The 13,211-nt window shown below is 45.1% G+C and overlaps 1 protein-coding gene across 1 annotated transcript in view; it reads right to left on the bottom strand.

Annotated features, from left to right (window-relative positions):
* Window positions 1-13,211, bottom strand: part of GALNT8 (polypeptide N-acetylgalactosaminyltransferase 8) — a 54,271-nt gene that overhangs the window by 22,892 nt on the left and 18,168 nt on the right. Inside the window, 6 exon segments of the mRNA XM_036865838.1 lie at window positions 126-275; window positions 6,863-7,030; window positions 8,039-8,076; window positions 8,079-8,133; window positions 8,681-8,818; window positions 9,803-9,988. Coding sequence (XP_036721733.1) covers window positions 126-275; window positions 6,863-7,030; window positions 8,039-8,076; window positions 8,079-8,133; window positions 8,681-8,818; window positions 9,803-9,988 — 735 coding nt within the window.

The following is a 13,211-nucleotide window of genomic DNA, read 5'->3' as shown; positions in this document are numbered from 1 at the left end:
GCTGGCTGAAGTCACAGTAAACACACATGCACACACACACACACACACACCTTCTTTCTCTCCCTCTCCTCCACTTTGAGCAGAACCCATTCCTGTGGCAAGAACCCAGGCTCTCTGAGGGTCACTGGGCGTTGGTTTGACCCCCAGTTTCCGACAGTGTACTGGAGTGTCCACACTTGTGTGGTGCAGGTCTGGAGAACAAACGTGTAGCCACCTGAAGTGTCCCTCTTTGTCTCCACACATCGTTTGGTGGTTCTGTTTAGGACAGCTCTTCCCTGGATGGAAGGAGAAAAAGTGGAGGTGTTGAAGCATCATCTCCCTGCTGTGCTCAGAGAAAAGCCCAAGGGCTCCCTCAATCCTCTGCGAGTCATCCAGTGGACAAACGAAGCCGAGTGCTGAGTTAGATCACCCGGTGCTTTCTCTTCTAGTCCCGCCGCAAACTAACCCCAGACCCGGGAGTAAGAAACACTGTGCTGGGTTCCTATGTTCTCATCCGTATCTCCTGAGCTGGAAGCATCAGGTCAGCATGGCTGGCAAGACAGGATGCAGCTTGAAGAGCCGTGGCCCTTCTGCACTTGACCTCCTTTCTACGTCTTCATCCCCGAGCCCGTGAAACCCATCAGAACTCTCCCCCCTCCCACCCCCGCCTCCTCAGCAAGGGACTCCGGTGGTGGGACTGAAGTGGAAGCTCTGTTCAGGATTCTCAGCCTATTTTCTCCACCTGTTTTCTCTGGGGAGGGAGGCAGTTCCTGCCTCCCCTGTTGTGGGAGCTTCACCAAGGTTTACTGCTGGAAACATTAAGGGCTTTAAAGCCAAAGAGTCTGGGTTGGATCTCTGCTCCACTGTGAAGAGAGAGATGTGGGCAAATTACCTAACCTAAGTCTCAATTTCCTCATCTCTAAAATGGGTCTAGAGTTGATGTTGGGGTTAATATTTATTGAGCTCTGTGCCTGACACGGAAGATGTGCAATAGATATTAGTTCATCTCCATCCCTCCCCATCCTAACGGGGAACAGGGGAGGGAGGGCGTCCTTCTCTGTGCTCCCTTGTGCCACGTCCAACGCCCCCGACCTCTTTGCTCCTTATCTGCTCACCTTGACACTGACAGTCATGCCATGTGTCCTGTTCTGTTCTCCTAACTCTTCCCTCCCCATGCGCCTCTCCAGCCCTCTGCAGGAATCTACCTTAGTGTCTGGGTGAAGTGGTTCCCTTTGCCCTCAGAGTTCACAGCATACATGTGGACGTCTGGTGAGAAGCCCAGATCTCACTGCGCCACCTCGATGACCTGTCCCCACCTCGTGTTTGCTTAACACCAAGCAGGGCTGCAGCTCTACATCCAAATCTCTGCTCCCTCTCTGACCCCGCCTCCCTTCCTCTCATCTCTTCCAATCGCCAACGGCCCCCACCAACCCTGCTCCCCCAATCTCACCTGCCCCCGTCCCTGGCCACCCTGGACTCCCTCTGGCCACCACCTCCCACCTCCCTGGGTGCATCCATCCAGCATCTGTCATTCAGGGCTGCCCTCCTATTCTTTTCTATTTTTTTTTTAACATCTTTATTGGAGTATAATTGTTCTATAACGGTGTGTTAGTTTCTGCTTTATAACAAAGTGAATCAGCTATATGTATACATTTATCCCTGGATCTCCTCCCTCTTGCATCTCCCTCCCACCCTCCCTATCCCACCCCTCTAGGTGGTCACAAAGCACCGAACTGATCTCCCTGTGCTATGCGGCTGCTTCCCACTAGCTATCTATTTTACATTTGGTAGTGTATATGTGTCCATGTCACTCTCTCACTTCGTCCCAGCTTACCCTTCCCCCTCCCCATGTCCTCAAGTCCATTCTCTAAGTCTGCATCTTTATTCCTGTCCTGCCTCTAGGTTCTTCAGAACCTTTTTTTTTTTTTAATTCCATATATATGTGTTAGCATACGGTATTTGTTTTTCTCTTTCTGACTTACTTCACTCTGCATGACAGACTCTAGGTCCATCCACCTCACTACAAATAACTCCATTTCGTTTCTTTTTATGGCTGAGTAATATTCCATTGTATATATGTGCCACATCTTCTTTATCCATTCATCTGTCAATGGACACTTAGGTTGCTTCCATGTCTGGCTATTGTAAATAGAGCTGCAGTGAACACTGTGGTCCATGACTCTTCTGGAATTATGCCCTCCTATTCTTGAACTGCCCGCATCACTCCCACCGCTCCTTTCTCTGGGCCCCATTCCCAGACCACAGAGCGCTCCTGGAGAGGGTCCACCAACTGAGTAGGCCTGGCCCCTAAAAAGTGTTTAGAGCAGTCTGGCCTCAGAACTTGGCTTACTCCTTAGGGTTACTCTTCCAAGCCTCCTTAGCACGCTTTTTCCTTCTGCCCCAGCCCTTGACCCTCACTTTCACTAAATGCCTTTGTTTTTCCCTTTGTCAAGAAGACCTTGCTTCCAGCCAATCTAGTCCCTCCCAAATGCCATGAGCAATCTCGGGGTGCTTCTCAGGGGTGGTCTCAAAGGAGCTGCCCTGCCTCTGTCTCTACTATCAGCCCCCTGTGCTTGGACCCCAGCCATCCTCGATGCCAGAGAAACAAACACCCTTCCTGTCTAACATCCTTCTCTTATTTCTCCCTCTTGGCAGATTCCTTTTCTATGACTTTAAATATATCCAAATGTCCCAATATTCGAGGGGAAAAAATGTTCCTTAACTCTATCATCTTTTTCAACCAGCATTCAGTGTTTTTCTCCCTTTCAGAATCAAACTTCCCAAGCAGTGTGGCAAAAACAGTAGATAAGATTCTGTGTTTGAACCCTGGATATTTACTATGCTATGTGACCTTGGAATATTATTTGACTTCTCTGTGTTTTAGTTACTTCATAGGTAAAGTAGAGCTAATGGTAATACTTCTCATAAGATTTGAGTAAGGACTAAATTAGGTAATGTTTAACCCAATGTCTGGTACATAATATGTACTCAATAAATATTGGCAATTACAATTTATTGTGACCTTGCAGATAAAATCAATGGTCCTTTTTTTTTTTTCTATTTTCTCTCCACTTCCATGTGACATGTACTTTGGCAATATTCCTTACATGTCTTCAGACTCTTCCCCTCTGGTTTCTCTTACATGTGTTCATCTGGATCTTATACATTTTTGGTTTGGTTTGTATTTAAGAGGTATGGCCTGCCACTTTTTAAAAGGTTTTTTGATTCTTTTTCACTTGTACAAAAAGAATATGTGCTCATTTTTTTAGCTTAAGATAACATTGTCTATATGGCTTTTATACCCTGTTTTTGAAATTTAACATTGTATCATGTGCATTTTCCAGTGTCATTAACTTTTTAGAAAACACACTTTTTGAGAATATAATTTGAATGACTATATAATATTCAGTTTAAGGGATGAACAAAAATCTCCCCTACTGTTGGACATTTAATCTTTCCTAATATTTTGCTATAACTATTAACATATTTTCTATATTAATCTTGATCTACATTCTATATTATTCCTTAAATTAAAATATTGTCTTAAAAGAGAATTAGTGCCTTAAAAGGGGGCCTAATCAATTTGGGGATTCTGGTTAGTGTCAGACCTTTCTGGAGCTGTGCCCTCCAGCACGCGTGAGTGCCCTCCCTCAGGGATCTCTTCCTATTCACTTCTCAAACCCAACTACAAGTGGCCTCCTCCTTCTCACTACCTCTCCCAGAGATCCTCTGCTGTCACTCTATCCAAAAGACTTCTGAACAATGACTGTCACTCAAATTCTCCATTATATCAGCTTTGTCTCTCCTTTCCCCTCCGTGCTCCTCATGTGAAAGTCCAGATACCTCAAACTGGCCTTCTCTCTCCAAACAAGTCCCTTCTCAGTCACTGGCACCATCTCTCCTGTGGTTTTCAGAGGTCTGAACCTCTTCTGGTTGACTCAAAACATTAATCATGGAATTGGAAGACAACAAAGGAATTATCGAGTTTTCCCTCCCTCTCAGTTCTGGGAAACATCTTTGGTAACTTTTTAGTAGAATGATTGTGCGATTTGTGTCTACAAAGAAAGTAGAGCACAAAAGGGACCCAAGATTCCATCAAACATCATTTTCACAACTGAAAGAGCTGTGGTCCTAAGAGATAAGGTGGGTATGAAGAGATTAGATGGAATGAAGGGACTTCAACCTGACTTGAAGTCAGGTAATGCACCATGAGCGACATGAGTGTCTCTCTCTTTAACTTTTGGAATTCTTGACATAGTGATCGTACAAAGGGACCCAGCCTGGACATCAGAGTGGTGGGCTGAATTCCCCTGCATGTCCTGCAGCTCCAGATCTCATACCAGCCAAGATCTCTATTCTATCAGCAACTTCAACCCGCTAAGAAAGTAAGTGATCTTCCAAAATTCTCTTGGAAAGACAACCTTCAAAATATTTGGGATGTCATCATTGTTTCTTTAGCATAAATACTATCTGGAGATTTAAGATAAAGTTGAGATGTGAAAGGAATCAAACACATAATAATTGCTAAAGATTCTATGTACATTTACTATTTTTAAGTACTTACTATGTTTAAGAAAAACTGTCTTACAGATTAACCTTGTGATACCAATTTTAAAATGTGTAATTAAATAAATCTGTGATTTTATGTTGAAATTTTACTGGATTGCAAACACTTTTGAAACATTTAACAGAACTTAAGAAATCATTCGATTTAAAGTCAAGATAATTGAAGTTCTTAAAAAAGAAAATTTAATGTATTAAATTTATAAATACAGTCTGTAATGTTTAAGGGAATTTATTAAATTGAAAAACCCCTTTAAAGTTCTCATCACAAGAAAAAAAATTGTAACTGTGTGTGATGAAGAACGTTAACTAGACTTACTGTGGTGCTTATTTTGCAATATACATATAAATCATGTCATTATGCTGTGCACCTGAAATTAATATAATATGTCCATTATATCTAAATAAAAATAAGTAAATAAGTAAATAAATTAAATACTACAAATAACTTTATACTCATAAATTTGAAGAAGTGGAACAGTTCCTCAGAAACCATAAACCACCAAACTCAATCAAGATGAAATAATCTGAATAGCCCTATATCATTTTTTTAAAATTCAACTCATAATTTAAAAGGTTCAAAAAAAAAAATCCAGGTCCATATGGTTTCCCTAAAGAATTCTGGCAAAAATTTAAAGATGGATTAACACCAATTAAAGACAATCTCTTCCAGAAAATCTCTTCCAGACAATGCCTCTTCCAGAAATTGGTCTCTTCTGTAATATTTGTCAACATGACTAATTTTATCAACAGAAAGAAGGAACACTTCCCAACGCACTTTATGAGACCAGTATCAACCTGGTACTAAAAACGAAGACAGTATCAAAACAAAAAAGAACTGCAGACCGTCATCTCTAATGAACTTAGACAAAAAAAAAAAAAAAAAACTTCAACAAAACATTAGCACAATTGTTCACATAGGTGCCTATATATGTTTTCCTGGAGACAGTCCATAGCATTCCTCAAGGGGTTATTAGCTTTAAGTGAGCAATTACTGTTAGACTGTCCATGTCTCTTACAATGTGAACCTAAGCTAACACAGCACCAAGATGCTCAGAGATATATTCACAGACAAAGCATTACCCCCCTCTCTCCCTCAAGACATCTCATTACTGCCAACGTGGCTTAGGAATGCAGCTCCAACACATAGTTAATTCACATGTAGACGTGGTCAGCCATGTCCCTCATGCCACTGTCATGTGACTTCCGCCAGATTCCCTCCACCCTGTTCTTAGTCAGTTGATGATGATGTTAAATCAGGGCTTTTACATCAGTGCCTGTCGAATTTCATCCTAGTGCTCCAGACTCTCTGATTATCATTAATAATAAGGCTAATCACAACAGCTAATAGTATTGAATGCTTTCTATGTGCCGGGCGCCATGCTAAATACTTTACATATATTATCCCATTTAATCATCTCCACAGGCTTGTAAAGTAGAAATTATCATCTCCGTTTTAGAGATGAAGATACTGAGTCTCAGAGAGGATGAGAAAATAAAGACACAGACCTACTAGAGAGTGGACTTGAGGACATGGGGAGGAGGAAGTGTAAGCCAGGACGAAGTGAGAGAGTGGCATGGAAATATATACACTACCAAACGTAAAATAGATAGCTAGTGGGAAGCAGCTGCATAGCACAGGGAGATCAGCTCGGTGCTTTGTGATCACCTAGAGGGTTGGGATAGGGAGGGTGGGAGGGAGGGAGACGCAAGAGGGAAGAGATATGGGAACATATGTATATGTATAACTGATTCACTTTGTTATAAAGCAGAAACTAACACACCATTGTAAAGCAATTATACTCCAATAAAGATGTTAAAAAAAAAAATAGATAGCTAGTGGGAAGCAGCCGCATAGCACAGGGAGATCAGCTCCGTGCTTTGTGAACTCCTGGAGGGGTGGGATGGGGAGGGTGGGAGGGAGATGCAAGAGGGCAGAGATATGGGGATGTATGTATATGTATAGCTGATTGGCTTTGTTGTACAGCGGAAACTAGCACAACATTGTAAAGCAATTATACTCCAATAAAGATGTTTAAAAAAAGAAAAAGAAAAAGGAAATAGCTAAAAGTGACTGAACTAGGATTTGAAGGCAAACTCTTAACTGTTAAGTTACAACACATTCCAATATCTTTTCCCCTTGGCCACCCCGCCTTAGTCGACAGACTCAGTATTTCATGCCCAGACTAGAAAAATTTCTAGTCTTTTCCCTATACACTGCTACAAAATTAATCTTTCTAAAACACTACTAGATCAAATCTGAACCTCTCAGACTATATTTTAATATATCTATCTTTAAAAAAAACAACACTTGACTCACCGGTTTAAAATCCCAGTGTATGTGCAGTCTATTTTTGACTGCCTTGGAACATGGCTCTAAAGTAGGTTTCTCCCCTTTGCCAGGGTCTGTCAGATAGCAGTCATCAATGTCTGTCTCAGCAATCAGTGGTCCCACATAGACTTCCCCAGTTAGGTGGTAGTAGACATTCTGCAAGAGGACAAGGGGATTTGCCATGGAGACTCAGTGGGGATGCCCTTGACATTACAGAGGGCATAAAGACTGCTCTTGGTTCCCCTAGACACCCAGTCACCACGGGGGGACCACTGCACTTTCGTGGGTAACAAAGAGTCACCTCTGCACCCTTCTCTGACCTCCCCTCATCCCCAGCTGATTCTAGAAAGAAGACCAGGCATGAGGGAGGGACCCTAGCCTGCTTCCTTCCATACAAAGGCTCCAATAGAATCAATTCCTGCATAGATGAAGGAGCTTATCTTTGAAAACAAAAACAAAAACAACACAACTGAACTACAGAAGCTGTCATTATAAGTCCCAGCTAAGGGCTTGTTGTCAGGAAACCTTTCAAATTCTCAGTCTCTCACTGCCTTGCTCAGTGAGCTTGGACAAATAGGTTGTTTCTGTATCTCCATTTTTTTCTTTTCTCAAATGGAAGCTCAATCTGTCCTGCAGACCTCAAAAAGTTCCTGTGAGGGCAACATGCAAAGTAACATGATAGGCGGAAAAAGTCCCCTGGGGGCACCCTCCACGTGGTGCCAGACCTCTCCTACCCCATGGAGGGGCTTCCATTCAGCCTCTCTCTTCTCTAGCCCTCTGTTTCCTTCTCTACGGAAGGAGCCACAGGTAACATCACCTGTCCACCTTCCAGGGCATACAAGGGGCAGCGGGCGGATAGAAGGGGCAGTGGGAGGAGGGGAAAAGGAAGAGATCGGAGGTTTTTTTCAATGAAGATATGACCTTGGAGAATGAACGTGCCAGAGCACAGCCTTTCTGCCTAGTCTCCCTGTACCTGAAACGCAATGACTGCTCACATGAACTTGGAAGTGCTTAGTTACAAGCACGGGTTCAGGCTTCATCCTTACCCATTACTCAGGATGCTCAGCACCTGCTTCCCCATCATCTAACACCAAGTCCCAATCTGGCAAAGGCTAGCAGGGGGTGAGCCACAACAGACTCACTCTGCCAGGGCAGGGAAGATACCTGGGAACTGTACTGATGGCAGTAATACATGATCGGCTGTTGCCTGGAATAGCTCCCTGGTCCAGGCAGACACTTTCATCCAATGGGTTTTTCATCTGAAGGAGCAAAACACAAGGCAACACTGTTGGAAAGAGGCAGAGAAGGAGGGTCGCCAAGCCTCCCCAGGCCCTGCATTTTGCCCAGTACTCTAAGGATGCCAAAGGGAGTGGGAATTTGGGATCCTGGCAGCTACCTTCTAAGCTGAAGTGAGGCTCTGCTGTGATGCCCACTTCCTGGGAACACACACCCCGTCAGAGCATCAGAGCATATATAAAGAAGAGGCTCCTACACCTGCCGTCAGGTGGGTGAGGCCACACGCCCTGACTGGCTGAGAAACTGTGAGGGTCACAGCAAGGGCTGTGGTTTGCAAAGTAAGGAACCAGAGGCGGAGAGAAGGAGTAGATGGGGACTGGGGAGCAAGAGAGGAAGGGAAACTGAGAGGGTTCAAGTGCAAAACGTTGAGGAAGGAGTTGGGGGTAGGTAGGGAATCGGGGAGGATGGCTTTTGGAAACCCTTGTCCAGGCAGTCATGCAATGGATTCAGGTCTCATGGTCTTTTATATCCAAACATTTAAAATCTGAAATGCAATTTCATGAAACCTACTCTTCCGTAGCCCGCAGTGCTGTGGATTGGCTTCAGGACTGGATAAACATTTTTCAGATACCAGTCAAAAGTTTTGCATTTCAGTTCCTTCTGGAGTGCCATTCTGGAAGAAACGTCTCCAAAATCGATTCTGGAGTTCTGCAAATAAAACACGGAACATGTCTGCACCTTGCAACACCCTTGACTCCACCAAAGGGTACGGATAATGCATGAGGGAACTGAGTGTTTCCCTGATTCCCTGTAAGATATCCTTAATCATTTATAGTTTTCCAGGGAAAGTGGAAGAAGCTTGACCCCTAGGAATATCTGCTAGTTTCAAAGGCACTTGCAAAGCCTGCGTAGCGGGGTTTACGTCTCATCATTAGCAAGCTGATGCAGACTGCTCCTATTTGAGATAATATTCACATCAATCAGGCACAAAATATTCCTCATGATGTCCAGAAAAGGCTTCCAAAAGGAATATTCTGGCAGCAAGATTTGGAGGTTAAACGAGATTTTCTAGAAGTGGTATCTGTGGCCAATCAAAGTGGAAGAATGCTTCAGCCCAGAGCCACAGCTCGGGAACAGAGACGGCATGTCATGCCAGCCTCGGGGACTAGGGCAAATGATGTGGCCTTAGCCAAGAAGGTCATCTTCGTTCACGTGCATCCAACAGGATTCCGGTGCCGGCTCCCACCATCCCACACCCCAACCGCCATGTTTATGTCCTCTTTAGACAGTGGATCCATGCCCAACCCTGCCCCACAAGGAATCCCCCAGTATAGATGACGGATGAAGGACATCGAATCTAGAAGTTTCCTTGGTTTGAATCCTATCTCTGCTCTTACGACCTTATTACCTTAAGCAACTTCCCTTCCACTCTGTGCTTCAGTTTCTTTATCTGAAAACTTAAAATAATAAAAATAAGCCTTACACCAGAGGTACGTTGTGATGAGTCATGAGTGCCTGGAACTTAGTCCTGGGACATAAATGTTAATGTCATTATCCTCACCCTATCGGGACTTGACTTTAATTCTTTAGGGCTGGGATGGCACTTCTGCTTTATCCCTTCCCATTTCCCGCCGTGACCACCACCTCTTTCTCCTTCATCCATCTCTGCTTCTGTTCAAGTCCGGAACGAACCTGGAGAGGTGTGTTCCAGGCCATGTAGACCATGTCTTTGTACTCATCCATCCAGATTTCAGCCACTCTCAGGGCATTTTGCTTCAAGGGAATACTCAGGTCCAAGGAGTAGGGCTTGTGGTGTCTCTCCAGGTGGGCAACCCGGGAGCAGAGCAAGACCTTGACTCTCCCACTGCATTGCCACACCTGCAAGAGAAGAAAAAAGCAAAATTGCCTGGGCAGGCTGGACCCGTGGCCGGAAAGTGCACAGCCTGTTGACTCAGAGACCACACTCTGGAACCACTTTTTAAAGAGTGTACATTCAGTCTTCCTACTCCCATCTCTATGCGCCCCCAAACTACTCATATAAAACAATCTTCCTTAGACGTCTACCAAACTGCTTCTCTCCTGTTGCTCAGACAGCGCCAGAAATCCTACCTCCTTCAGGAAGTCCTCCTGAAGGGACCAGAGGAGAGCCCCTGCTCCTTTTTTTTTTTTTTTTTTTGGCTGCGTTGGGTCTTCGTTGCAGTGTGCGGGCTTTCTCTAGTTGCGGTGAGTGGGGGCTACTCTTTGTTGCAGTGTGCGGGCTTCTCATTGCAGTGGCTTCTCTTGTTGTGGAGCATGGGCTCTAGGCGTGCGGGCTTCAGTAGTTGTGGCACGCAGGCTCACTAGTTGTGGCTCACGGGCTCTAGAGCGCAGGCTCAGTAGTTGTGGCGCACAGGCTTAGTTGCTCCGTGGCATATGGGATCTTCCCGGACCAGGGCTCAAACCCTTGTCCCCTGCATTGGCAGGCGGATTCTTAACCACTGCGCCACCAGGGAAGCCCAAGAGCCCCTGCTCCTTTATCCCCAGGGAAAATGCAGAAGTCCCGAGGGACGCCATGGCCTGGGCCAGTCTCGCTGGACTTAGCTTCCCATGACTGCCCTCTGTCCTGGTGCTGGATGTAAGGCAATGTGGTGGACAGACTCTCAGGGGCCCCCACGAGGCCTGACTCCTGCCATTCACATGTCTCCCTAATCCCCTCCCCTGAGGGTGGGCTTGAAACCTCCTTCTAACCAATAGGCTGTGACAAAGAGGACAGCATGTGCACGACTACACGTGTGTCATTACGTTACATAAGCAGGTAGTGTCCGTCTTGCTGGGAGATGCACTGTCTCGCTGGCTTTGAAGAATCAGGCCACCAAAGGGAGAGGTCACACGGCAGGACACTGAGGGCGGCTCCCAACTGAGAGCCAGAAAAAGCTGAGTGCTTCCTCCGTCTGGAAGACTTGACGGAACTGAGTGCCGTTAGCAACCACACGAGCTTGGAAGCAGACCTGTCCCCGGCCAACCCTAGAGGAGAGCCCAGCCCTGGCCAACACCCTGACGGCAGCCTTACAGAAGACCCGGCTGAGCCAGGCATGGGCTCCCGACCCACAGGAGCTGTGAGATGATAGATGGATCCTGCTTTGAGCCACTAAGTTTGTGACGATTTTATTACACAGCAATTGGTAACTAATCCAGGTAATTCTTGACCAAGAGATACCATGACTTATGATCTAATTATAAATTTGTTTGTCATCCTGATGGATACAAACATGCTTGTCAGCCCACACAGTCTAACATGTGGCTTAAAATGTATTCTTTATGCCAGTAGATGATTGACCTGTCTAGTGATATTAGATGGATACAATGGCTCCTGTGTGTTCTCTTCATGGTTGCCCAAGTGAGTTGCATTTTCTGGGAGCTATTAGCCCATCCAGCAGCGGTTAGCAACCTACCGCACTCATGTCTGTGGGACCCCCAGAGCAACTCAGGTCCTGCTGGTTCAGTTAAACACCCGGGGGGAGGCGGGGATGGTCAGTCCCCTTATCCGACTTTCAAATTTTTTTCACCCCTTCCTCTACTTCTGAACCCACAGCTTCCCCTCCCTCACCATCTCTACAATCCAGAATAGCAAAGTGAAAAATAGCCAGGCTTTGAAATCAAAATGACCTGTGATCAAATCCATCACTGCACACCTGGCAGTGAGGGGGGGAAACCTGCCCCCTCCCTGAGCCTCAAGGGGCTCAGTCCCAAAAGGGCTGCCAGGAGGACTAAATGGCACCATCTTCTAAGATGATAAACTTGAAGCACATCTTTTCTTCACCCTCCTCCTCCATTTCACCTCATTGGTTCCCAGCGTCATGTAGAGGTTCCGTCTAGCTTGTTTTCAGACTTTATTTTCTGTAGCTGAACATTTGAAAATCCCGATACAACTTTCCTTCCGTTTTCCTAAAAGAGTTTTCCAATCCACAGGCATTTAAGGGAGAAAAATGAACAGTGGGCACAAGAAACCTTAAATTCAGGTGAAAAGATAAAAGTCAGAATTGTCATTGATGAAACAATTTTAACTCTTATCCTGAAACAATAGGTTTCAGATTTTTCTCTCTCAATTTATTCCCGCTTGCCAATTGCCCCTTCCTCATTCTGTCTGTCTGTCTGTCTCTCTCTTGCTCTCAAACACACAGAGACATGAAGCTTCTGCTTATAGTTACAATGGCTTACTTTGTATCACAAACTATCCTGATGTTTCAGGAATTTAACCCTCACCATGTAAGTATTATGATTACCCCCATTAAAGTAATGTGCCCACGTTTACCAGCTAAGAAATGACAAAGCCTGATTCTGATCTCAGACAGTGTCAAGCTCTGGTACAGCGCCAGGAATACACAGGGTGCTGGACCAGTGCTGAGGGCATCAGACTGACACTCCATCTCTATTTATACGCATTCATGCGCACCATCGCTGCGTGGCCTCTAGATGTCAGAATAAAACACCCCGTGCAGCTCTGATGTTCTCCAAGGTCTGCTACTGTTAGAAGAAATACATATCCTAACAAGTGCTTAGAGGTTTGAAAAGGCAAATGGCCACACACACAAACAAAGGAAGCTGGATATGGGTAAACCGTTTTACCAAGAAAAGGAAAAGAATGACCCTTCCCTGACACTCCCTCTGTTTCCAGCAAAATCTATTTTTCTGAATCACAAAGTATTAAAAGAATTAGGATTTCTTGCGGAAGATGAAATGAGATGCGGAACGGAGAGCAGAGAAAAGCGTGATGAACTCAGAAATGGTAAGAAGGGCTTTGGGTGCTAAGTTGGAGAATTGAGGTTCCAGGCAAATTCATGGGATGCTCTGGTGGGTAGGAAAACCCAGCCACAAGGAACTTGGGTCATCCTCAGGACTTTACTAAGTACCGTGCATAAAATAATGATTTCTGCATTTATGTTTTTTGTGCTAGAGACTAATTGCAATCCCAGTGTCTACTCCCCGCCCCCTACATTTATAGTTATAGAAGGAGTAACTGGGCACATAGCCAACTAGCTGAAATCTACATTTCCCAGACTCTTTTGCACACAGGCATGTCCGTGTGACCTGTCGTGGCCAATGGGATGTAGAAGAAATACAC

The sequence above is a fragment of the Balaenoptera musculus genome, chromosome 10 (assembly GCF_009873245.2).
Source record: "Balaenoptera musculus isolate JJ_BM4_2016_0621 chromosome 10, mBalMus1.pri.v3, whole genome shotgun sequence".
NCBI classification, from domain to species: Eukaryota; Metazoa; Chordata; class Mammalia; order Artiodactyla; family Balaenopteridae; genus Balaenoptera; species Balaenoptera musculus.
This window is presented reverse-complemented; position numbering and strand designations above follow the sequence as displayed.